The sequence below is a fragment of the Petromyzon marinus genome, chromosome 33 (genome assembly GCF_048934315.1).
Source record: "Petromyzon marinus isolate PM22_M1 ecotype Great Lakes invasive population chromosome 33, UKy_Petmar_22M1.pri1.0, whole genome shotgun sequence".
In the NCBI taxonomy this organism is placed as follows: Eukaryota; Metazoa; Chordata; class Hyperoartia; order Petromyzontiformes; family Petromyzontidae; genus Petromyzon; species Petromyzon marinus.
The window spans coordinates 318,813-344,876 of record NC_133699.1 but is presented as its reverse complement, the minus strand read 5'-3'; the positions used below and the strand labels follow the sequence as shown (position 1 = coordinate 344,876).

The following is a 26,064-nucleotide window of genomic DNA, read 5'->3' as shown; positions in this document are numbered from 1 at the left end:
TAGAATGAGAATAAAATAATAAATTGATAAAATAAAATAACACAATGATATTCTCACGACGTTTCGGCCACAACACAAGCGGCCTTCATCAGGTGAAGGGACGAGACTGTCTGGAGGACAGCGCTGGAGTGAAAAAGCCACGCTCAGATCACGACATTTAAGCTGTGTGAGAAGAAACAAAGCGCCTTGACAAAGGAATTAGCATAGAATTTAGCATTGAAATGGCTGAGTGATTAGCTTGTGACTGGTCACAGAAATGGCTGAAACGTTGTGAGAATATTATTGTGTTATTTTATTTTATCAATTTATTATTTTATTCTCATTCTACGTGACTTTACCGAAAGAACCAAAGAAGATGAATCCTTGCAGTCACGAAAGCTTTAAATCGAAATCTGGGGGCGATAAAGGCGGTCGGGGGTGGTGCTGATCCACCTACCCCCTCGTCTACCGTGGCAGCCTTCAAAGGTGCTCATTTACAGTACTTGGCCTAACAGTCTGTTAAGGCTCTGAGGGGAACCTTTGTCTATTTACACATAATAGATATTGGACATGTGATTGAATTTATGTTTATTTTCAAAACTGAATATACAATGGTAATTGAAATAACCCTAGCGAATCATTCTGATTAAGCGCACCTTAATTCCTTACTCAAAGCCATATCCCAAAGAAAACGAGAAGACACAGGCAAAGGTTTGTCTTACGTAGACCAATAACGCATGGATGATTCTGTACACTGGTGATATCACCTCAGTGTGTAAAATTATTCTCTTACACCACAAGTACAAAAGCATTTTGCTTTAGTCATTAGCTGCAATGTGATTTTGCACCTGTACATTTTCAGCAGAGGGCAGTGCACCAATATTCATTGATGATCTTCACAATGGTCCAACTTCGATGCTCCTCACCAAACTGTAATGACCAACGTGGTGATAGTGACCATATCACGCCCACAACCTGCACGGTATGAAGAGGCCCTTAGGCCTTATCCAGCAATAGATTGACAAATATTGCATTAACCATTAAGACTACCGATCCCCATAATATCCCACTATCACACAATTTTGCTAAATATCACGATGGTGGATTCACAAATGGTTGTTGCTTGAGTGTGATTGCCTATAAGCCACGACCACAGACCTCAAATAACTATTATTATTTCGCGTGTTTAGCCAAGAAAGCCTGAGTCTCAAGAATATATCGAGGGTCCTGCCAAGTATTCACAGAAGGGGAAGATGTTAATTGAGTAATTTGCAGGTATTTTTCCAGTTGGCCAACACCAGTTATATGTTGGTCTTTTTCAGTATGGGAGGAAACCGGAGAACCTGGAGGAAACCCAATCAGAACAGGTGGAGAACATACAAACTCCACACAGAAAGGTGCCCGAGTCGGGACTCTAACCCAGGGGCTTCAAGCAGTGAGGGACAAGGGTTACCACTACGTCACTCTGCTACCCTTACAACGGTTAAATCTACTGCAGTACATGTAACATGAAATTGTATAATAGTAACCATGTGTGTTTCACCCACATAAATCAAAAAACAATAGAAAACTCGGCAATGTGGGGGACGGACATTGCAGATCCATCTTTGGGAATTATATCTACAAAGACACTTAACCTAACCATGAAAAATTTGTGGATAATGGGATAAATTTGCTTTCAAAATCCACTTATTTGCAAAAAAATCACGGATAATAGGAAGTCGATTTTCAATGGATGGACAATACTTTCAGATAATTGCAGATACTGTTATTTGAGTTTTTACGGATCCTAAAGCTCCTACGGATAATAGGAGGCATGGGTAATAAGGTCACACTTAAGATGAGTTCGAATGTACAATGCAAATCCTGAATTCAAAACTAAATATAGTTTTGGAAAAAAGTGTTTTAAAAAGATCTGTCCTTTAAAATCTAAAAGTGCCCGTGGTGTGTGCCAAAAGGTTAATGTACAGGTTACACTGTGATATTTAAGAACTAATGGGGTACTGAGTGTAGCTGCCAGAACTGCATGCCCAGAGGAAATAAATAGCCTCTGAAGCACGTGGGCACATCACCTAAATATTATGCACTTTCTTAATCTGTCATCTGCCTAATGTTCACACACAGCAGGATACGGTATTTGCATGCAGTGTGTGGTATTAGCAAACCATTTTATAATGCGTGATATTATGGGGAGTGGTAGCGTAAGGTTAGCGCAATGCACTACGAACCAGGACGCCCAAGTTCGATTCCTGCTCATGGCCATCATCGGTGACAAACATATCGGAACTGGTCTCAGGCCTCATCTAGGTTAACTCAGCCTTAAATTAGAACCTGGTGTGGTGTGTAAAACATCATCACTGGGGTGCTGGCCACCAACCCCCTCGTGTGCCATGACAACCTTAATAACGTGCTCACTAACAGCACTTACCCAAACAGCCTATTGAAGGCCATACGGGGGACCTTTGTCTTCAATTAGCAAGAGACGGTAGCGACACTTTGGCTGAGTGACTTCAGCTTTATTCACTGAAGTGTTGCCTTTTATTGCCCCATCAAACTATACATTGTGTTTACACATACAGATATACAGTTACACGTGTGCTTCTGTGCCAATGACCCTTTGGAGTCAAACTGTCACAAGGCAGTATTGCATTTGCCAAGTGTATGATAACATACCACATCATATAGGCTGAATACATTTATCCTCTGCACATACATAACACTACAGTACTGTGGTTCTCATATACGAGTGTAGGCATATAGATGTACATATGATCACATTGAGCATGGTATATTCGGTACTTTTACGCAGGGTATTTAAATAATAATAATAATGAAGTGTGAGGAATTGATACCGTAGCTTGGGGGAAACCTCCATAAAAAGGCATCTATTGATTGAATATAGTGCCGCTCAATAATTGGGAGTAGTTTCCACGTTGTCACATGATAGAATGTCTCAACCTTGTGTCTGCTATCAAGTGCTTTGTTACACACTCTTTTGCATTCTCATCCATGGGTCAAAGTACTCTGCAAAAACCAAGCCGAAGACACAGCATCATGTGAGACCGCCCTTCTAAAACAAGCGTCCTCCCTTACACAAATACAGGTGCTTTAGTTAATTAATGGAAAACAAACAAAATAATATTCACAACGAGAAAGCCAATGAACCCCTTCTTGGGTAAGAGCACAGAATCAACACTGCTGAGATCCTGGGTTCGAATCGAGCAGCCAACGGTGATTAAACCATTTTTTCAAGAGTAGTGAGGTGATATCTTCAACCTGGTTATAACAGTCGCTGAACAAACTGCTGATTCGCACATATATCTGACTGAGGTCCTTATATTGAATGAAGACTCTTAATTGAAGGGAGTACGAGATGGAGTGCCCTTTGGTATCTTGGTAAGAGAGATAGAGAAGAAATCACCTGGAAGGATGGAATTACGCTTCAATTCCTTGATTAATATTTGTCTCGAGGTGCGTGATCATAAATATACTAGGATCACGTTATCCCTATGGCCATTAAAGGTGCTTCAATTCATCGTGATATCCCCCAGTTTTTGTACCTCAGCTCATCATTCCTCTGAAGTAATTTAAATAAGTACCACTTTGTAAGGAAGTCAACAGTGGTTGTACAGTGGATAGACTCGCCCCCACCATAGGAATGTTGAATTTCAATCACTGGCTCAGGGAAGTAAACAGTGGACATTCAGGGCAAGAAATAACTTTGACTTTTAAATTCTGTTTTTGTGCCTCAGAAGTGGCAGCCCTGATCTGACTCCAGTAGCACAATTGGTACATGCCCATGCAGAGACTGGATCCTGCTTTGGCAATAAATATACAATATCTGACATTGGCTCAAGGCTGCTGAGAGAGATGATGAATGTCCCAAGCTCACTGGAGCGGGGAGAATGTTGACAAGACTATTGACTTTGTCATAAATTACCAAAAAGGTAGTGGAAGAACATATAAATAATTGATTAAGTACATCTTCTACATGATGTCTACGTTGTTTCATAACATTATTTATTTACATAGGATTTGAGACCTAGAAAATTCACCACACATTCAATATAGCACTGTAATATGAATGCAGGAGCAGTGTTAGCAATTACGGTGGAATAAGAGGTGGGGGAGAGACTACGTGTGGGTGGTGGTGGCCGTGACTTTCGACAATGTTCCATCAACTACAGAATGTGGGAATTTGTGTTCTTTATCTACGGTTGCCGATTCAACGCTGTACATTCGCGTGCATCAGTCCACTGATAAATAATTAAAAAGTAAGGCCTCCTGCTTCAAAATTAATGACACTACGAAGAATAACGCATCAGAGGATGTGTCTCAGAAAATCAAGTAATACATAGCTTCAAAGGGATTATTACTTGCACGTAAGGTTTTCTTATTTCTAATTATTAGTGTCGGTACAGTCACGTTTGAGCATTCACGAGAGACGTCAAATGGTCACGTAAGTGAACCGCGCCTCACTAACCAGGCCCCCTCAACCACAAGGCAGTGAACATGGCCTCACGGCAACTCATTCGCCGCTTGTTGCAGAGGTTCACCATTCGAATCTAGCGGCTGCCCTGGTTATTACTGTGGTTGTAACAACCATAATCAGAGTATATGTTAAAGATCAAATGATGTAATTTGCAAGAGTAGGCCATTGCGTGCCGGTATCACGGTCCAAATTTGCCAAATTATAAAAAAAATCCCACAAAATACTCAATTTGGGATTATACATACTAATCATCGCCCCCTACTGGTGGACAAATGCCTCAGGTCACTCTTGCAAACGGGACTATCCTGGTATCTTGAAGGCATGGATCCCAGCAGGAGACACGACGCTTCACGAATGTGCACTAGAATGACCTGCACACTGCAGTCAATGGGGGCGATCTGGACTGAGGCTCATGGCACGCAGGCAGCACATCACCGTGGCAGCACAACACCATGGCAGCACATCACCGTGGCAGGACAACACCGTGGCAGCACAACACCATGGCAGCACATGCGAGTGGCTGTTTGGAACAGCAGCCTCGCGTGCGCTCTTTTCACTGCGTGTTTCATTTTAACAGCGGTTTATTACAGCGACGATCCATTTGTTATCTGTGGAGTCAGTGCTGATGCGGATTTCCATTTGCCCTGAGCATGACTTACAAAGTTTTTTTCTCGCGTCTATTTCCTCTTTCACTTTCACGTAATGTGCCCTCCTCACTTTACACAGGCTTTCAACCCCCTTTGCGCATCACCTCTGCACAGATTGTCATATCTACATGGTGCAGGAGTTTGCTAATTGGTGCCCGTTGGTAGATACATCATCTTATATTTTATGACGGACTTTATTCCAATCGGCCCATGGATGTTATGTCATGAGGTGAATAAACCTATTTATGTAATTCTCACAGCCAACAGAGCACCGCATCACATTTGGGAATGGCCCAAGAAGAGAACACCACAGAACCACTGCTGAAGTCACTTCAAGTGGGGGTTTTCTCAACTAACAACGGGCAGCAGATCTGCGCTTGCCTACACGACCAATGGGAGCCGATCCGGGCTAGCTTGCACTAAGTCAACACCCACAGTTGACATAAAAAGCAGCGACTTTGTAAATATTTAATGTACAGATGGTGATGAGGGTGAGGTCTGTGTTTACATGGTATTCCTCCTATGTGCCATGTTGTAAGGTTCACTCATTTTAGTGTTAAAACAAGCAGTAGCAACAAAACATGCACAATTTCTTGTTGCATAGCCTTCGACTACAGAACATTTCCCAAACATTCGCTCATTCATTGTCTCACCGCTTTAAAAGCTCGTGTAAAAACCTCAACAGCAGAAACATCTCAAATAAATATTTTCAATTTATACACTTTACTAATTTTATCCACCGACCAACGATACAGTGCGAATATTAAAAATGTACATTGTACAATTTAACACCTTTTTAAAAAAAAACTAGCTCTGTGATATCGTGCTGGCAGTTGTTCAGCGACGAGCTGTGTAAGTATAGGTAGGAAGATGATTTATTTTATTTTATACCTACGTGACTTTACCGAAAGAACCAAAGAGTAGGAAGATGATCTTGCTCTGGCTGCTGTGTGAATGCAATCAACACAGAGCGTTGACGATTAGCAGGAAATCGGTGCTGAATGACTGGATAAACTAAGCCCTGCTCAACAGGCTGTGATCAAGCCAAGGCCCCCTGTGGGTCTGACGTTACGAACCGACCTTGAGCTGTGGTGCAAGACAGAGCGCGACACACGTTGTCTGAAGACCACGTCCGCTAACCAAGCCGAGCGGCAGGTCCGAGGACGCTGCTGCTGCTGCTGCTGCCTGGCTCGGCGCTAAATGCAGCAACTGCAAAAGCCAGACATGGATTCATAACATTTGGAGCCAACTGCTTGCATTTGCGGCATTGGCATATACACGTCCCATTTCCATTTTGCAACAGTGAGAAGTGTTTACTTGTTTAAATATTGCCACTGAAATACAAATGTGAAAAACACACTGCTGTTGAAGATTTAAAGAGAGCGAGGTGATGTCCAGCTGGCTGTGGTCTCCAGCCCCTGGGGACTGCCAGGCCAATGGCTCTGTGGGTGGCCGGTGACATGATGCACAACAGCATCCTCGTTACAGACACGAAAACAAAGACGTCGAGGGGGGTGCCTTGACCGAGCGTCAGGGCTGCGCGTTTCCTCCCAGACGAATGGCGCACACTCGAACGTTCGTTGTGGTTGCATCACGTGACGTGGTTCTGTACTCTCTCTGAGGTGACCTTTCCAGGGAGAGGTCTCGGAATGTTTCGCAAAGGAGGTCACTTCTGATGTACTCTATATGCGTACATGGGAAGAATGGATGACGTGTGTTGCATCCAAGTCGACCGCTGGAATATACCACAGCCGACTGTTGCCATTCGTCACTCTAAACCGTACGTAGTGGGCGCTTGTATCCCTATTCATATTCTTGGTTCTTTCGGTAAAGTATCTTTACCTTGAAAATACAAATAAAATAAAAACCTAATGATTGCAGAGCAGGGCTTGTTAATCCAGGTTTTCTCCACTGCCCACTTGTTAGACGGGACTATGGCATTGAACCCCACCAATATCGACTGGGAATTCGTCAACATCCGGCAGATACGAAACCCGAACAGCTGACAATGAGAAAATGACTTTCATTTGCAAACTCACTGCCGCCGAACTCATTCATCAAGCAACTGAATCTGACAAACTCTCCACAATGGATCTTCCAACATTCGGCACATTTAGGCGTGCCTGTTCACTGGTACATGCTGCACATCCGCTCGTTTACCATCAAGTCGAGAGCTTCTGGTAAAGGCTTTAAATAATTGCTTGACATTGACGTATAGACCAGGGTGCGTTTAAGTGGAATGGAATTTGCGTATTAAGAGTCAGTCTCTTCAAGGGCTCCACGTGCTCTGTTAACCCCCCCCCCCCCGTTAGTGCAGAAAACTTGGTCTTGCAAAACCTGGTCCCAAGAGCTCAACGATGTCCACATTTCTATACCGACCATTCTCACAGAAATCGGACACCGTGATTATAAATACGTGAAAAGTTTTTATAAGTCAGTCTTCGACCGCTCGTGTTGAGAGGCTGGTGCTTCTTGAGATGACTGGACGGTGTTGGAGGCGTTTGGAGCACGGCGACTCTCCCGGCTACATTGTTTTCAATCAGGACGACTGCACCAGGCTGGTGAGTCTCTTGGAGGTCAAGGATTTCCCCTGCAAAACAAAGATGTTCGAGAATAATTAGCTCTATGCAATGACACGGGTTTGACATTTCGATAAAGAGGCACACCTTTACACTCGGACTGCCACTCAAGCTGACCCTAGCCTCCCCTTCACTCAACTGTCATCAACTCCACGAGATGCCCATTGCGTTGGGTCGTTGAGCTGCGTCCTTAGCACCTGCAACTCGGAGGCGATTTTACGAATCATGGTAGAAGCAAACCACGTCTATATGCACTCATGTCAGAGTGGATGACCGCTGCGATGAGATCACATGGATTGTTATCAGTGAGGACATGGATAGGCCTTGAATTACCAATGTGTAGAACAAGAGTGATGATGAAAATGTACCTTGCAAATGCTGTACATGGTGATAGACTTGGGAAACTCACTGTCCACAGTGATAAGACCGATGCTTTTTCTAAAGATGTAAGACCAAAAATGCCTTTGCTAAACGTGATTTTGTGTGATTGTGTCCCAAGCTGAAATTCTGTTACCAAGGGACTGACAAATGATACTGAATTTTGTATGCAAATGACAAAATACAGTTACAAAAATAATTTTAAAAGCCTGGTGAATAGCATAAATATAATATATGGATAAGGCTGGCCTTTATTTAAATTAGCAATTAAAACATTCTCGAAAAAAAACCCATCGCTTGGTGCTAAATATATAAATAAATATAATTGCCATCTGGTATCCTTCCCCTTGCACCAGCCTCACCTGATGACTAATGTGGGTCCCTAGCGGGTGCAGCGCCCTGCGTTTGTTTGACTGTGGGCCTCGAGGGACTGTAGCAAGGTGGAGATGACGTCGTCGTCGTCGCCGCCGTAATAACGCATTTTTAAATGACTCTCGCAAGACCGCAATGAGACCGATGGGACAATGTTGGTACTGACAGGTGAAGGTCGAGAGGTCACCACGGATAACGTGGCTATCGCTTCCTTCCTTTTTATAGATTCCACAGCTGATGCAAAGCTATCATTTGACCTACAACGTCTGGCTTTAGGTCTTCCCCATTGGTCACAAACATCGGGTAATGACGTCAACTTGCAACACGCTGCACATCATTCGCTCGCTCTCCAAGAGAGAGAAAATTACTTTGAGGCGGCACGAGGAACCACAGACATGTGGGAAGGCAGCCACGCCGTGAGACGGTACCAACAAATGCCCTGGCTCTTCGGTACTCTATATATTAAAATGTTATCAGCCAATTCATGAGTGCTTACGTGTGGAAGAAACCGAAGCACCTGGAGAAAATCCACGTGTGCGAGGGGGGAAACACTATCCGACACTCGCTCTAGTCATCCTCTGCATGAGCTTTTAGCTGATCATCGAACAAGGATTGTCACTGCATCACGACCTTTCAGAAGCACTTCTGCGGCCGTCTGGAACGCTCTTACTTCCGAAATTAGGACGCCGCTGGAGCTATGCACTTTTCAGTCTAGATTGAAAACTCATTTCTTTCTAACCGCTTTACGTGTTTTGTTTGTTGTCCTTCCCACACACCTCCAACTAGCACAGTTGGCTACGTACGGCGCGAAAGAAGTTCAACATACATACAGAGAAGGTGTAATCCACATTTTTGCTGCACCGCGTTCTCCTAGCGAGAGAGGGTATGACAACTCAAAGCCTATGGCAAGGGAATTTCACAACATTTGTGCGATCCACCAACCCTTGCAGCCTCCACAGTGCTGGACTACAGGTGTGTGCCACTCCTGGCCGTTCGCCACTCCAACGCCTCTCTCAGTGACATGCCCTATTCCACACCCCATTCACTAATTTCCATGGGCAGTCAACTCGGTTCAACTCAAGTTGGCTTGATTTTTCCGAGAAACTCGGGTTTACGGATAACTCAAGTTGATGGACAATTCTAGTTGGTAATAAAACGAATTTCTATAAATTTCCCCAAGTTGTTCACGTTACCTCAACAGTTGGCCAGCTCCTTTCCAGAATTCTATACATCTGCTCGGCCCGAATTTCCACGTGGCCTTCAGGTCGAGCCCGAGAAATGAAACTGTGTGGGAGAATTTGGACTCCTGCCTGAACTTTCCAGACAAATAAGAGTCGTCTACAAACACGGTCATGGGATGGCCGTGTGGGGCTTGGAATCTTTGCGAATGCACTCCAGTTCTGTGATTAGGGTTACGGTTTGGAAACGGGATACGTGTGTTAACCTCCTCTCCCCCACTATGTTTTGAACGCTTTGTTGACATGTTTCATTCCAGACTTCCAAGTTGCTTAGTCTATCCCATGAACTTCCTAACATCTGTTCTGTAAGCACTCAATGCTGCGACTAAGAATAATGTTGAACAAACATTTGGTGATGCTGCTCTTGGTGGCAGTGGTGCACACACCACCAAAAACAAACTCAACACCATTCGTCAATAACAATGTGTGTGGTCTTAATAGGAAAATATCACATAGGTGACGTTTCAGGCAATGGCCCTTCTTCATAGCATCCAGAGCAGCCAATGATAATGTCGGACGTTAATACTCTATTGTAGCAAGAGCAATAATGCAAACAAAATTGGCGAAAGACTACGTGTTAAACCAAAATAACATTGTCGTAATATGATTATTACTCATGATGACACTGAAATGTAACCTGATTTTTGCAGTTTGTACATGTTATTGAAAATGCTACTGAAATGTCATTGTATTTTTGGTTCATGCATATCAAACATAAAACTATTAACATTGATAAGAGAAAAGTGATTACATGAATGATAATACATCATAAAAGAAAGCAAATACTCATGTTGTGTAGAAGATTAAATGGAAATAAATAATGGAAGATTGCTAGCCAATAAAGTCCCAAGTAAAAATGCTACATTGATCACGTACCGTTGTTACAACAACAAAAAAAACATTCTTATAATTTATGAATTAAAACACTTCTAGGAGTGACTCTGGTCCTTTCATTGATAACACAGCAATGCATAAATCAACGGTGAACACGATCCCTGCAATAACATTACGCTGCTGTTCAAAAGCAATGATTACCGTTAGTCTTAGAATGTATATTCGGTCACTGAGGACAACTCGTTTTGTACACGAATGGTGTGAAATTGTTTCACACACACGCGCACGTGGTGGGGGGCGATCTAGAATTACTGGGTCACCGCTGCGATCTCCACTCGGCAGGAACCAACCATGCACCATGCATGGCCTGCAGCCACGTGCAGCTACTGCGTGGCTGCAGTCCATGCACAGAAGCCACTAGAGCCGTGCACTTTTAAATCTAGATTGAGATCTCATTTATTTAGAACTGCTAATCGCGTTTAGCTTGTTGTCCTTCCCGTGCACCTCCGATGAGCACGGTTGGCTACGTAAAAAGAAGTTCAACATACATGCATACAACCGCACACTTGGGAGATTCATCTCCAGCTAAGGAGGAAATCCACTGCTGGATGAAGCCCCCCCGCTTTCACCCCTCACCTCCAGAAGCCACTGCCATCTCCCACAATCCTACGATGTTACAACTCACCCCGGCGGCACACATGCATGAGCCGTTTTCATCACTCCTCCTCAGTGGGCGTCTTCTTTTATTCCTTGGCTGCCTGCTCCTTCACTATTTTTGACCATTGGCCATTGTTTTGTTCTACTTTCCTGAACAGTTTGGTATGACGTCTTAAACCTGTGAGAATTTTATTGTTTTATTTTTATTATTTCCCTTCTACGTGACTTTACCGAAAGAACCAAGAAGATGAAACCTGTGTATGTTCTCTAAACCGTGTGGTCCTCTTCCTGTCTCTCAATGCACTTCCGAGCGTGCATTCTTCCATACTTCCCTTGTGCACCTTCCATTTTTTGTTCCAATTTCTGGTTTAATGACCACGTTCCTGAGCTGTACTTTGTACCATACGCCATTAGAGAATGCAGTGATTGGTAGCCTATCTCTCAAGATGTTTCATATGAAGAAGGATCATTCCCCCAAAACGTTGCCTATCATGTGCAAGTTTATTTTTCGGGCCACAGTGTTATTGAGGAACATGTCGAGTTTCGCTATCTTGCGTAGAGACGTACATCTTGCTTACCGTACACTCTTTCTGCAAATGCAGTTCGGGAACTGAACACAGAATGGACTGATGGGCAGAAAGTGCACCGCAGTAAAACACCCCATGAGAGAGCTAGCTGTCTGCACTTAGAATAACATACGAGATGTCCCATGTTCGAGCGCACGGTGAAGCATGCAGCCTTGTGCTGAACATGCATGCGTAACATCCCGGGCGCACGTACACATCACTCACGAACGTATATTTTCAATAGCGGTTCGGATGCAACGATAACTGCAATCGTGTCGGTGGATTGGCGCCGATGTCAAATTTGCACGAGACACTTGCAGGGCAATGGGTCGTGAATGATGGTGCTGAAATGTTGTTAGTCGTTCAACAGTAAATACATTCGGCAGCACAGAGTCGCCAACGTTGTTTTCCACGTGTTGTTTCTTTATGATCGTTCAAGATGAGACAACACAAGTGTCACCGACACGGTATTAAAACGAGACCGTGTTTAAGCGTGATGCTTCGGGTGTAATGGGAAATTATCTTTTTTTCAAATGCTAATAATTTAAATCAAGCGAGATGCTATATTGCGAGCCCTTGCACTCTGGTGAATCTTGTAAAAAAGTAGACACGGGTACATTAAATTGAATAAGATGAATAGGTGCATTAGCAAGAGGAATTTCTATTCCATGCTCTGACCTATTTAGCTCTGAACCGACTGAATTTCACATCACTGCTCCAGACTAGAAACCCTGCTGGTCTACTTAAAACCTATTTCTCATGTAAATAAATAAATAGGTAGAAAACTTCTAATGCAGAGAAGCTTGTTTGGCTGACATGTCAGTTCTTCCCTTTCCTACTCTTTGCATTAACTATGCAGAGTCACTCAAGCGGCAACATTTTATTTTAAGAGGATGGATGCAGTGACGGGAAGATTGATTGAATGGATGTGCAGGTAGACAAATACAGGTAGGAGTCATAATAATAAGTGCAGGTGGTAATCGGCCAAGTCAGAGGCACGTTGTAAGGCAGGCAGCCAAACAGACAGAGAGATAACAAAGACAGACAGGTAAGGTCGGTAATAGACAGATTAACGTACATGTATTAGCTCTTTGTTAATCTACTCCTGGATGAGGGCCTCGCCACGCTGTACAGGTGGCAGTGATTATTTGACCACACTTCACCATGCCGGCCAGTATAGGCTGGTGAAGGTAGGGAGTATAGATTGAGAACAGTGCAGTACAACAATGGATTTTGCTGCATTGCCCTCTGCTCACCACATGGTCCAGCAGAAGCCCACAGCACCTGTTTCCTCATGCTTAGTTTCCGAATTATGACGAGAATCGGGTGCACTCCAGGTAATTTGATCAAGGACAAGATAAATACATACACCTACGCACACACGTCCATATATATAGGTGAAGTCATGAATAACATTAATTCATTCGTTGGCAAAGATAATTAGTCAAGGAACACCATGAATGGGTGAGATTCAGCCTGTTGGGAAATCTGTCACATCCAATCGCCCGTACGCATGACTTAACATCTCTCTCCGGAAACACGCGCCTGCCAACATGCATTATTGAGGCTCTCAACACATCACAGAACTAAGGGCAAAAACTCGTGAGACCACGAGCGAGGAGCAAGACAGTTCTAGGACAAAGAGAGGAATCATGTTGTTGTCTTTAAAAACAAGAGAAGGAGCAGGTTCAATTAACGGGATGCGTACTCGCACTGTGCTTCATGGCGCTGCATAAACACAGAAAAGCGTTCCCCAAGTCTCAATCAGTTATTCCATTGCGGTCTCAATGACGTCGCTAGCTTTCGTTTTAAAGCTTTCGTGACTGCAAGGATTCATCTTCTTTGGTTCTTTCGGTAAAGTCACGTAGAATTAGAATAAAATAATAAAATAAAATACGACAATAAAATTCTCACGACGTTTCGACCGCAACACAAGTAGCCTTCATCAGGTGAAAGAACAGAACTGTCGGGACGACAATGCTCCGAAGAGCGTTGTTAAGATTCGTAGCGTCTTTTTAAGCTCGGTGAGAGGCGTGAAACCTCTTGACAAAGGAGTTTAAGTATCAAACCATGAGAATTTAGCTTTGAAATAGCTGAGGGATTAGCTTGTGACAGAAATAGCTATGTTAAAGTCAGAGTTTACCTATCAACAGATGCTGGCATTACCTTACCCAGTTGCTTTGTGATTAATAGCTCAGCTTATTGAAGAATATATTAAGTACATTTGTTATATTGATGTAATACAGACCCAGTTTTTTCACATCGGTTTACTGTATGATAGTTGGGTAGTTGGAGGCTTTTAGCGTCCATATACTAAATACCTCGGTTGATAGGTAAACTCTGACTTTAACATAGCTATTTCTGTCACAAGCTAATCTCTCAGCTATTTCAAAGCTAAATTCTCCTGCTTTGATACTTAAACTCCTTTTTTAAGAGGTTTCACGCCTCTCACCGAGCTTAGAAAGACGCTACGAATCTTAACAACGCTCATTGGAGCACTGTCGTCCCGACAGTTCTGTTCTTTCACCTGATGAAGGCTACTTGTGTTGTGGCCGAAACGTCATGAGAATTTTATTGTCTTATTTTATTATTTTATTCTCATTCTACGTGACTTTACCGAAAGAACCAAAGAAGTCGCTAGCTTTCATATAAAAAAGCCAAGTCAGTTCCGGTATCCCCATTTTACTCTTTGTTTGATTGAAAATCTTCACGCCCTTTGGCTTAACAGCTGTTTCAGTTACCAACGGGTTTTTTAGCTCTTGTTCTTGCTGGAAAGTCGGCCGTGAATGTACGAATGTATTTGTGTATTTCTTTGGTTTTTGATGTTGTCGAACGGACTACATGAGAATGAATATGATCGTATTGCTCACGTAACGATTCTGTCGCAAATTAACCTTATGACGGGACCCCGGGGTCCCATAAGCCCCCGGCTCTCGCATAAACTGCGTTGCGACGTCATTTTATGTCTGTTGAAGGCGAACGACATGGCAATCTATTCCCTCGACGAGCTCTGCACGATGCGCTAATCAACGTTTCAAAGTTTTGTTTATGACTACGGCACTTTTGGCAACGGTGGGTGCTTGGTGAAGAACGAGGAGAGGATTTATTTCTAGCCCGTGCCAACGGCGACCTTCTTCCTGGGGCGTCCCGGCTAAGCTGCCGGGCCGCTCTCAGCGGCCGGCTCCACCATCGCGTCAACGGCGGCACGCTTCGGTTTTATCGAGGGCGCAGCTCTTCTGCATATTCGTCCTCGCTGCTGCGCTTGGACATGACACGGCAACAGGGTTCAAATATCCGAATACACAAATGCACCAAACTACAGGGCACTTGGGGGCCGTCCATAAATGACGTCACGCGATTTTGGACGATTTTTGACCCCCCCCCCCTTCGTCACACGGCGTCACAAAAAGTCAGACCCCCCCTCAAATATGACGTCACAAAGCTCTGCCCCCCCCCCCCAAAAAAAACACATGCTTCAAATCGCTTTAAACTATTGTCATTGTAGTGCGTATTTAATGTGGCGCTGCACTCTTGTGTTGTAGGAGAACACATTTATGTAAAAGTCTATTAAATTAAGTAGAACGTGTTGTCTATATTTATTGAAAGTTGCGCATTTTGATGTGACGTCACATTTCTCAAACCCCCCCCCCTCATCATACATCGTCACAAATGTCTGACCCCCCCCCCTCCCAGGTGTGTGACGTCATTTAGGGACGGCCCCTTGGTGCTAAAGTTTGGTTCGATCGTTTACACGGGACGAGCGATCGAACCACGGGAGTGCTGGTATTCGTTAGTTGATATTCGGATTCATGGTGGAGCCAAACTGAAGTGCAGCTAGCACTTGGGTGGCATGGAATTGACCACTTAGCTTCTTAAGAAACGTCTCTTACCCGTTCTGGAAACGACTCAGCGTTTTTCCATTACATTTTTAACTACTTCTGTTAATGTCACATTTTAATTACTTGTGTATTCATAATTTACCAACGACAGGGGTCCGCTGTACGTGGTAAGGTGAACTAAATTTTGATTTAAAGCTTTCGTGACTGCAGGGATTCATATTCTTGGTTCTTTCGGTAAAGTCACATAGAAGGGAAACAATAAAATAATACCAATATAAAATAATAAAATTCTCACGACGTTTCGACTGCAACACAAGCAATCATCATCAGGTGTGAAAACCACAGCAAGAAAATCAACCACATTAATTGATTAAACCAAACAGTTCTCGTTGTAACCTTCTGCTGCCAGGCCACCAAGATTATACAGCTTACAAATAATACATAAAGTAGATACACCCCTTCGTCCCATCGTCTCTACTATCAACTCCCCCACCTACAAACTGGCTCATTTTCTGTCTGAAATCCTGCGGCTTTTCACTGGAAAAACCACCTCTGGGGTACAAAATTCTACTTACCTGGTATCGACAATCACGGGTATTTCCCTGTCCCCAGACGACCTGCTTGTCAGTTTTGGTGTAGTTTCCTTATTCACCAAGTTCCTGTACCTGACACCATCACAATCATTGAAGACTTGGTTCATCAAGGACTAAACACTGAGGTACCCTCCCTGGTGAGACACTGCTTAACCAATACATACTTCACTTGGAATGGAACTTTCTACAAACAAACTGAGGGCACCCCAATGGGCTCTCCCCTATCTCCAGTTGTAGCCAACATTTTCATGGAGTTTTTTGAGACTGACTCCATCCAGACTGCCACTCTGCGCCCAACCTTATGGAAGAGTTACGTGGATGACACTTTTGTCATCTGGTCACATGGCCGGCCTGCTCTAGACCAATTCCTCGACCACATCAATTCCATACACCCAGCCATTAGATTTACCATGGAAGTCGAAAAAGATGGCAAGCTACCTTTTTTGGATGTCCTAATAAAAAAGAGACCTGATGGTTCAATGAGCCACTCTGTCTACAGGAAAGCTACCCATACGGATGCTTACCTGAAACCGGATTCCCACCACCATCCATCCCAGAAGAATTCCCTCATCAAGACTCTGCACCATAGAGCCCAAGGCATATCCGACCAGGAACACATAGCCAGTGAACTCAAGCACGTACACCAAGCTCTTAAGGCGAATGGTTACTCCGACTACACAATCCGCAAAGCTATCACTCCAACCATGAAGAAGGACCCTCTTGAGGAGCCATTCAAAACCATCACTTAGCCTACATTGTGGGGATCAAAAAAAAGATCTCCAAAATCTTGAATGAACACAAGATCCAGGTCCGATTCAACACATTACATAAAATCCGTGATCTGGTTCCGTCTGTAAAAGATGTGATTCCGGACATACAGTACCCTGGCATCAACAAAAATATAGAAAACTAAGTTGCCTCTGTGGTAGTAGTTACAGTGGAGAAACCAAAAGTCACGTCTCGGACCACATCCGTGAACACAAAGCAGACCTTAAACACGGTAGGACCAACACCTCGGCCGTGGCAGATCACTGTTATAATTCAGTAGGCTCACATGACATTGACTTCTCCAAGACAGAGGTTCTTTGCAAGCCATCTGGCTACCATGAGAGATTCGTTCATGAGGCTATCCACATACACAAACACAGAGACAATTTCAACCGAGAAGATGGATTCTGGCTTAGCAATCATTGGAAGGATTGGATAAACCATTTCGGGTCTTAATTGATTGTTCACACTTACGGTGGCTTTCAGATCACATCCATTATTTTCGTCTCCCTCCTCCTCCTCTTTTCCGAACATAGATGGACTCGTCCATCTGAATAACTGTCAAATCGCTCTCCGTGGTGCTAACGTTAAAAATAACCAACACTTTTTTCAAATTTTCTTGCTGTGGTTTTCACACTTGATGATGATTGCTTGTGTTGCAGTCGAAACGTCGTGAGAATTGTAATGTTTTATATTTTTATTATTTTATTGTTTCCCTTCTACGTGACTTTACCGAAAGAACCAAGAATATAAGGTGAACTAATTTACTACTCCGCCTGTCATCTGCACTGCCTCCCGGCAGGTTAGTTCATCGGAACAGGATTGCTTTTTTTGCTCGTGCCGAATGTCTTGTTTAAAATCTTAATGTTTTGGCCCGCTGACCTCCATAAAGAGAGGAGTTTGGAGCAGATGTTTAAGAGGCTCGGTCCTCTTAAATAAAGGGGGTTAAAATCCCCGTAATTATACGAATTGTCACCATGCAATTCAACAGAAGAGTTGATTCCTGTTCATCTTGTCTCTACTGCAGTGTTTTATTCGTTCAGATTTTTCGTCTCATTTGCACAGTTTTGTCTTATCCATGCCCTTTTCACCACGCTGGTCGGTGTGGGTTGGTGAAGAGAGGGCCAAGGACCGGTTCAGATATCACCCTTTAAAAAAGTAAAAAAAAAAAATTACTAGGTAAGGCCCACTGAGCTATATAGCTCTTTTTCAGAAGTGACCTAGCCACAAATGATAGCTCAACAAAGTGGCTTATCACGTGGACATTTATAGCAGCAGTCAAATACTCTAAATGCGTGTTTCTAAATTTGGAGAGAAATACTGGAGGACCCGCAGAAATATCCACGTGACCACGGGGAGAGAGACATGTAAACTCCAAATATACAGGCGTCAGGCTCTGGATCAAACTCACGACCTCCTGTGTACCAGGCGAGGTGGTTAACATCTCGCCACCACGGCGCCCAAATGATATTAGCCGTGGCCAGAATTCGAACTCATCTTGCTCATTTCACAGCGCAACGCGTGAAACCAATGCGCCCACGCTCCATGCTATGTGCATATATTTTGTGTAAATCATAACTAATAAAATCTTACACGCATGATCAGATACATGTGTCGTGAACATAGGATTATATTTTGATTGGTGAATCAATGCATAATTACTTGCTTACTAAATATACTGAGAAGTGCCATGTGACTTCAGTACAACTCAGTTGGAAGGATAAGTGTCAATCATGGCATTTCGAGTGTGAGATTTAACGGTGTGCGAACGTGCACGTGTGTGGCCTTATACTCTGTCTATAAATAAACAATAACCGACGTGATGTCGTCTACCGGTGTCCCCTATCCGATTTCCCACGAAACAATTATTTTAGGTGTTTGCAGGGTCAAAGAACAGGTCAAAAGTGTTGCAACATTGATTTTTAGTTTCTAATTAGGCCAGGGACCCTTGAAAAGAGTTATTGGGCGTGGAATCTGGCGCGGTGCATTTCTTCAGAAGCCGGGGATTTATAGAAAAGCTTCGAATTTTGTCTCATGCACGAAGTAGACTGCAGCGGAACCCTATAGTGGAAAAGAGCATTAGTTACATCACTTCCAGTTGGCAAGTGTGAATGCGGCTTAAACCTAAGCCTGCTTGCTTGTGAATATAAATGCTAAATATATATTTTTTAAATCTATATAATAACAACGTCCCAAGTGGCACAGCGGCACGCATCCCATTAACGGATAATTTTATTCGCATGCCTCCCCAGCCCACGTGGGATGAAGAGCATGAAGCGGATTGAGCCTTGTCCCACTCATCACCTCTTGGGTGAATTTCTCAAACGAAGTTCTGCAGTCTTGCTCAAAGTCAAACTTAATGTGAAAACAAAAATGAGGAAGCGAGAAAGACAGCAGCAGCTGTGGCAAGCGGCACATGTCAAAAAGTAGCCGGGCATCGTGTCAACAGGCGAGTTGTTCCCAGCGCGGATTTTCATGCGTCGAATGTGAACATTTTCACAGCCTGTGTTGTGTGTGTGTGGGGAGTGGTAGTGTAGCGGTTAGCATCTACAATGTGATGGTGCTTGGCTTCAGGGTGCGACGTTGGCGAGATGTTAACTACCTCGCCTGGTATACAGGTGGTCGTGGGTTCGATCCCGACCTTGATGCCGGTATATTTGAAGTTAGCATGTTCTCCCCATGGTCGTATTCATTTTTCTCTGGGTCCTCGAGTTTTTCCCCCCACATTTGGAAACATGCGTATTAATAGCAGTATTTGCCTGCTATAAATGTACACATAAGCCACTTTGTTGAGCTATGCTTTGTGGCCAGGTTGCTTCTGAAAAGGAGCTACATAGCTCAATGGGCCTTCCCTGGTAAAATACAAATGTTAGTAAAACAAATATTTCAGCTGGTGATTGAGCTGCGTCCATAACTGCCCATCCCTTCCTCCACAATCATAACCCCAGTGTACTGTGCTTCCTCTAATCGCCAGCTACATCTTGGTGGCAGCGCGCTGGTGGTCATGTTTGTGTCTCATAGCAAGAAACCCCTGGGTTCGATTCCTCGATGGGGAGCCTGTCTGTGTGGAGTCAGTTATATCGCCCTGTTCTGCACGGGTTTCCTCCGGGGTCTCCAGTTTTTTCCCATAACTACAAAAGAAAACGTTAAACTTACAATATAACTGGTATTGGACAAACATCCCAATGCTGAAAAATGTACCTGGACATTACCCGAATGGGATTGTCCAGGTACTCCGAACACCTGGCAGGACCCTCCTGAATAAAAGTCTTCAGAGTTAGTGAGGCTTCCCAGAGTAAACAAGCATAATAATCAAATAATATTGAGTGGGGAATTTCAGGCCAATGTTGACTAAGGCCGATGATAAAATCATCCAGAATGCGTCCAATCTCATCAGATCCCAGACGGTTAGCCACCTAATAGGCTTGAAGGTCTACGATGTGGCAACATAGGGTAGTGCATCAAAATCCATTGTTGTACCAAGACAAAAATCCCCTGTATAGCCTTAACAGACTTTTAGGGCAAGTGCTGGTTGCGAGTTGCGCCTATGAATGTGGGCACAGCACACAATGGGGTGGGTAGCCAGCACCACACACGCCCAGTCGTACCATACCACTATTCTTGTACTTTACCATGATGCTCCCACATTTAAGTTCCCTGCCTTCACCAACCCACATCATGGTTAGATAACCCCACGAGGAGGCCCTCATCCAGCAGTGGAACAGCAAAGGGGCTATATATGTACAGGATGGCTCCTCTCTCCTCGTTGTAGACAAGACATTAACCCATGTGTTTAAAAAATGGTGGGTGGGCCCCAACCCCCTGTCATGAATATTCTTAATCTCAGCTTTACTGTGATGTATATTCACTTTCACTTTTGATTTCTAATTCAATAAAATCCAGTTGTCCACTTAAAATTGCATTCGGGCCCATTCCCATGCCATCTTGGTGGACTAAGATATCACAGTTTCTGGAGGTGCACTGCTCTGTATAAACAATTTGATAGTATAAATTAAGAATGTTTCCGCACGGTGTCCGTTTTTTATGTTTTAATTTACAACCAATCCCCCACCATGATAGTAAAATGTTCTACAGCCACGAGAGCAACGGCAGTGGTGGTGTTTACCTTCTTCTTGGCTTGCAGAAGCTCCTGGTAAGCGCTGGAGCGAAGGAACCGTGCGAAACTGTCACTCTTCATCAGCTTGTATATGTGCTCCTGCGACGGGAGAATGAGGAGCGCGTCGTTATGCTCGAGAATTAAAATGCCCGTCTCGTGCTCATGGTTGAATACACGAGGTGGGAATTCAATTGAAGGGCGCCTTTGCAAACACACGAACGACGTTTACGCGAGGGAAGCGCACGACTGTTGTGCGTGTCACTCCTTTCATTTTTTTTACTTGCTATAAAAGTGTTTTATTTTTAAGATGCAAGTTTTTGTTTTTTAAGCGGGGGTTTAAAACAACATTGCAGGTTTTCATTCAATCCACACCGCCCCCACCGCTGCTGCGCCTTTATCGATCCAGCAGCATTCATTGCTACACCACAATTAGTTACATCAAATGGGGTAAATGTGGGTATTCTCACCTCTTGCAATAAAACTGACCAGCGTGGAAGATTAGGCCAAATATCCTCTCAGTGGCTTCATCAATGACTTGCAGGGCATGGTTTTAACCATTTTTACCTTTTTATTCTTTAAGCTATGAAGTGATGTGTGCGTATGTTTTCTTGGGGTTTCATGCGCTTTATTAACAGTAAGAGGGCATTATTAGGCAGGTTATAACCCCCTCGCAATTTGAAGATGTGTCATGATTGGAGGTCATGGCTCAGAGAATCGATTGTTTTAATTTGTCTCGCTTTTTCTGCGAAGCTCGTTTGGTTCGTCATATATTTACTTTCATCCTTTCTGTTAACCTCATTGTAGCAATAGCATGTAATGTATATACAGCTTAAATAGATCGTAAGTAATCAAATAATAAACGGATGAAGTGATGCATGCATAGTTGCCCAACGAATCAGTACAGGCCTAGACATTATAAGTCGACGCTTTTTTGTCTTTTTTTATTAGCATGGTCTGAACAAAGATGTCATCGAGTTGTCATGGGAATATATCAGTGACACCAGGGTCAACACCTACCAGGGTCAACACCCACCAGGGTCAACACCCACCATAGTGAACACCTTCCAGGGTCAACACGCACCAGGGTCAACACCCACCAGGGTCAACACCTACCAGTCAACACCTACCAGGGTCAACACCTACCAGTCAACACCTACCAGTCAACACTCACCAGGGTCAACACCTACCAGGGTCAACACCTACCAGGGTCAACACCCACCAGGGTCAACACCTACCAGGGTCAACACTCACCAGGGTCAACACCTACCAGGATCAACACTCACCAGGGTCAACACCCACCAGGGTCAACACCTACCAGGGTCACCATGCACCAGGGTCAACACGCACCAGGGTCAACACCTACCAGGATCAACACCTACAAGGGTCAACACTCACCAGGGTCACCACGCACCAGAGTCAACACCTACCAGAGTCAACACCTACCAGAGTCAACATGCACCAGTGTCAACACCCACCAGGGTCAACACCTACCAGGGTCACCACGCACCAGGGTCAACACTTACCAGGGTCAACAATCACCAGGATCAACACCTACCAGGGTCACCACGCACCAGGGTCAACACTTACCAGGGTCAACAATCACCAGGATCAACACCTACCAGGGTCACCACGCACCAGGGTCAACACGCACCAGGTTCAACACGCACCAGGGTCAACACCTACCAGTCAACACTCACCAGGGTCAACACCTACCAGGGTCAACACCCACCAGAGTCAACACTCACCAGGGTCAACACCTACCAGTCAACACTCACCAGGGTGAACACCCACCAGGGTCAACACGCACCAGGGTCAACACTCACCAGGGTCAACACCTACCAGTCAACACTCACCAGGGTCAACACGCACCAGGTTCAACACGCACCAGGGTCAACACCTACCAGTCAACACCTACCAGGGTCAACACCTACCAGGGTCAACACCTACCAGTCAACACGCACCAGGGTCAACACGCACCAGGGTCGACACTCACCAGGGTCAACACCCACCATGGTCAACACCTACCAGTCAACACCTACCAGGGTCAACGCCTACCAGTCAACACCTACCAGGGTCAACACCCACCAGGGTCAACACCCACCAGGGTCACCACCTACCAGGGTCAACACGCACCAGGGTCAACACCCACCAGGGTCAACACCTACCAGGGTCAACACTCACCAGGGTCAACACCTACCAGGGTCAACACCCACCAGAGTCAACACTCACCAGGGTCAACACCCACCAGGGTCAACACCCACCAGTGTCAACATCTACCAGTCAACACGCACCAGGGTCAACACTCACCAGGATCAACACCTACCAGTCAACACTCACCAGGGTGAACACCCACCAGGGTCAACACGCACCAGGGTCAACACTCACCAGGGTCAACACCTACCAGTCAACACTCACCAGGCTCAACACCTACCAGGGTCACCACCTACCAGGGTCAACACCTACCAGGGTCAACACCCACCAGGGTCAACACTCACCAGGGTCAACACTCACGAGGGTCAACACCTACCAGGGTCAACACCCACCAGGGTCAACACCTACCAGTCAACACCTACCAGTCAACACCTACCAGGGTCAACACCTACCAGGGTCAACACCTATCATGGTCAACACCTACCAGGGTCAACACTCACCAGGGTCAACACTCACCAGGGTCAACACCTACCAGTCAACACCTACCAGTCAACACTCACCAGGGTCAACACTCACCAGGGTCAACACTCACAAGGGTCAATACCTACCAGTCAACACCTACCAGGGTCAACACCCACCAGGGTCAACACTCACCAGGGTCAACACCCACCAGTCAACACCTACCAGTCAACATTCACCAGGGTCAACACTCACTGGTCTTTATCAGAGAATGCCTTAATTGGTTCTCACTCACAATACTTGGCTCAACCGTTTAAACTGTTGTGTGTTTATACCTATATTAATTAGTTAATAGTAAAAATACATCTCAAAATGACATGTTTAACAACTAATGAGCGACTGTGTAGGAAGACCTAATGATTCATTACAATCGCCCCTTCAGGTCACCTTATTGCACGCAGTACTGCATGTCATACTGACGATAACAATGTCCTGATGATATCTGCCGCAGCAAACGATGGTGATGATGACTTGGGTAATGTCAATGGTGACAGCAAGACGATGGTGTCAACGAACAGCGACGGTAAAAACGTCAACGATGGTGACAATGATGATGCCGATGACAAAGATGTCAACAATCACGGTGACAATGACGAGGATGATGAAACGATGTTGTCAGTGATGACAACGATGGCGATGATGACGACCGGACTAATTTCCGCAAGTGCGTTACCTGCGCGTCCTCGAAGGTGTAGCGGCCGGGTTCCTTGACGTTCTGCAGCGTCTTGTCGTAGCTCTTCGAGTCGAGGTTGATGGCGCTGGGCGCCCCCGACGCCAGGAACTCGCGCCAGATCTCCTGCACGCGTTCGGGGACCTCCCGCATGGGCCGGCACTTGAGGTCCTGCACCGCCAGCCAGAATCTGCGCAATGTCAACCCACAACCCGACACGCACAGCTGTAGTAGCATGTGGAGCAGGGGCGCCACGGTGGCTCGGAGACGTTAACTGCCTCGCTTGGTATACAGGAGGTCGTGGGTTCGACCCCGACCCTGACGCCTGCCGTATATTTGCAGTTTGCGTGTTCTCCCTGTGGTCATGTGGATATTTCTCCGGGTCCTCCAATTTTTCCCTCCACATTTAGAATCCACGTCACGCGTTTACAGTATGTGGCTGCTATAAATGTCCACGTGATAAGCCACTTCTCGTTGAGCTATTATTTGTGGCCAGGTCGCTTCTGAAAAATAGCTGCATAGCTCAGTGGGCCTTACCTGGTACATCATGATTATGCTTGTTTTACCTGGGAAAGCTTCACCGACTCTTAGGACTATTTTTCATGAGGGTCCTGCCAATTTTTTGCAGTAGGGGATGATGATTGCTGTGTAAATTCCCAATGAGTAATTTGAGGGATAGTTTTCAAAATTGGATGATGATGGCAGCACACAATGGCCCCATGCTTGTGAATGGCATCACGGGATCTGTAACGTTCACTGTGAAGCAAATAGCACAGAGTATGTCGACGGTGAATACATCTGCAGTATTAATCAGGGTGGCCAATGGATTCGAACTGTGAACCTCTGCAACTAATGACAAACGTGCTCCCGCTGAACGATTTCACCACCCTTTTCTATGGCTAGGAAACTTAAAATCGGGAGAAAATGACTTGAAACATACGGATTTTCAAAGCTAATCATACCACTTTCCAAAGTAAAAAAATATATTTAAATAACTCATTATATATTTTATTGGCTTTTTCTGCGAGCCATCGAATTAAATGGGTTTAAAACTCGGCAGCCTGGAAAGGAGGCAGACTTCAAAAAAGATCGTGAGGTCCATTCTTAAAAAAACACATTTTAAACCCCCCCATTCCATTTCTGGAACCCTCAGGCACAGTGACACCAGAATCCACTTCTTGTTAACTGCGTGAAATCCACCCTCAGCCAACGCGCGCCGTAGCTCTTTACCCTCCCACGTGTTAGCCACCCCCCCCCCCCTGTACATTTCACCCCCCCCACCACCACAACTTTTACTGCACCTCTCGCCTGTTTATTTTAAGAAACGAACGGCCAACGATGGAAAATCCCAACTCTGAGCTCTATGCACCTGTAACCCCGGGTTTATCCTTGGAATGGACCATGCGTCCGAAAATGTGAATAAAGAAATATTTTTTTTTTAAATAAGCAAACTTGGCAGCCCTAGTGCTTAAACCTACAGGGTTAGCGAGTGTGCGTTCGTCGCGTGCGCGATGCTCGGCACGTCCTGACCACCTTCCCGCGTGCACCGCGCCGGGCGCGAGAGCAGCACTGAGTGTAATTGAGACGGATGAGGCCAATGACCCCAATATTTTGACCCGTTAGCGCGGCACACATTTGCATGAATGTATAATCACTGGCAACTTA

General features: G+C 44.9%; 1 protein-coding gene across 4 annotated transcripts in view; it reads right to left on the bottom strand.

Moving 5' to 3' along the window:
• Positions 1-2,480: 2,480 nt before the first annotated feature.
• The window catches only part of LOC116948262 (regulator of G-protein signaling 7), a 130,677-nt gene continuing 107,093 nt past the window's right edge, over positions 2,481-26,064 (bottom strand). For all 4 annotated transcript variants that reach the window (XM_032964755.2, XM_076071407.1, XM_032964754.2 and 1 more), the window contains 3 exons: positions 24,403-24,589; positions 21,069-21,158; positions 2,481-7,708 (listed from right to left, as the gene is read on the bottom strand). In XM_032964755.2, the coding sequence (XP_032820646.2) occupies positions 7,658-7,708; positions 21,069-21,158; positions 24,403-24,589 (328 nt within the window). In that variant the 3' untranslated portion in view covers positions 2,481-7,657. The remainder of the gene's footprint in view (positions 7,709-21,068; positions 21,159-24,402; positions 24,590-26,064) is intronic.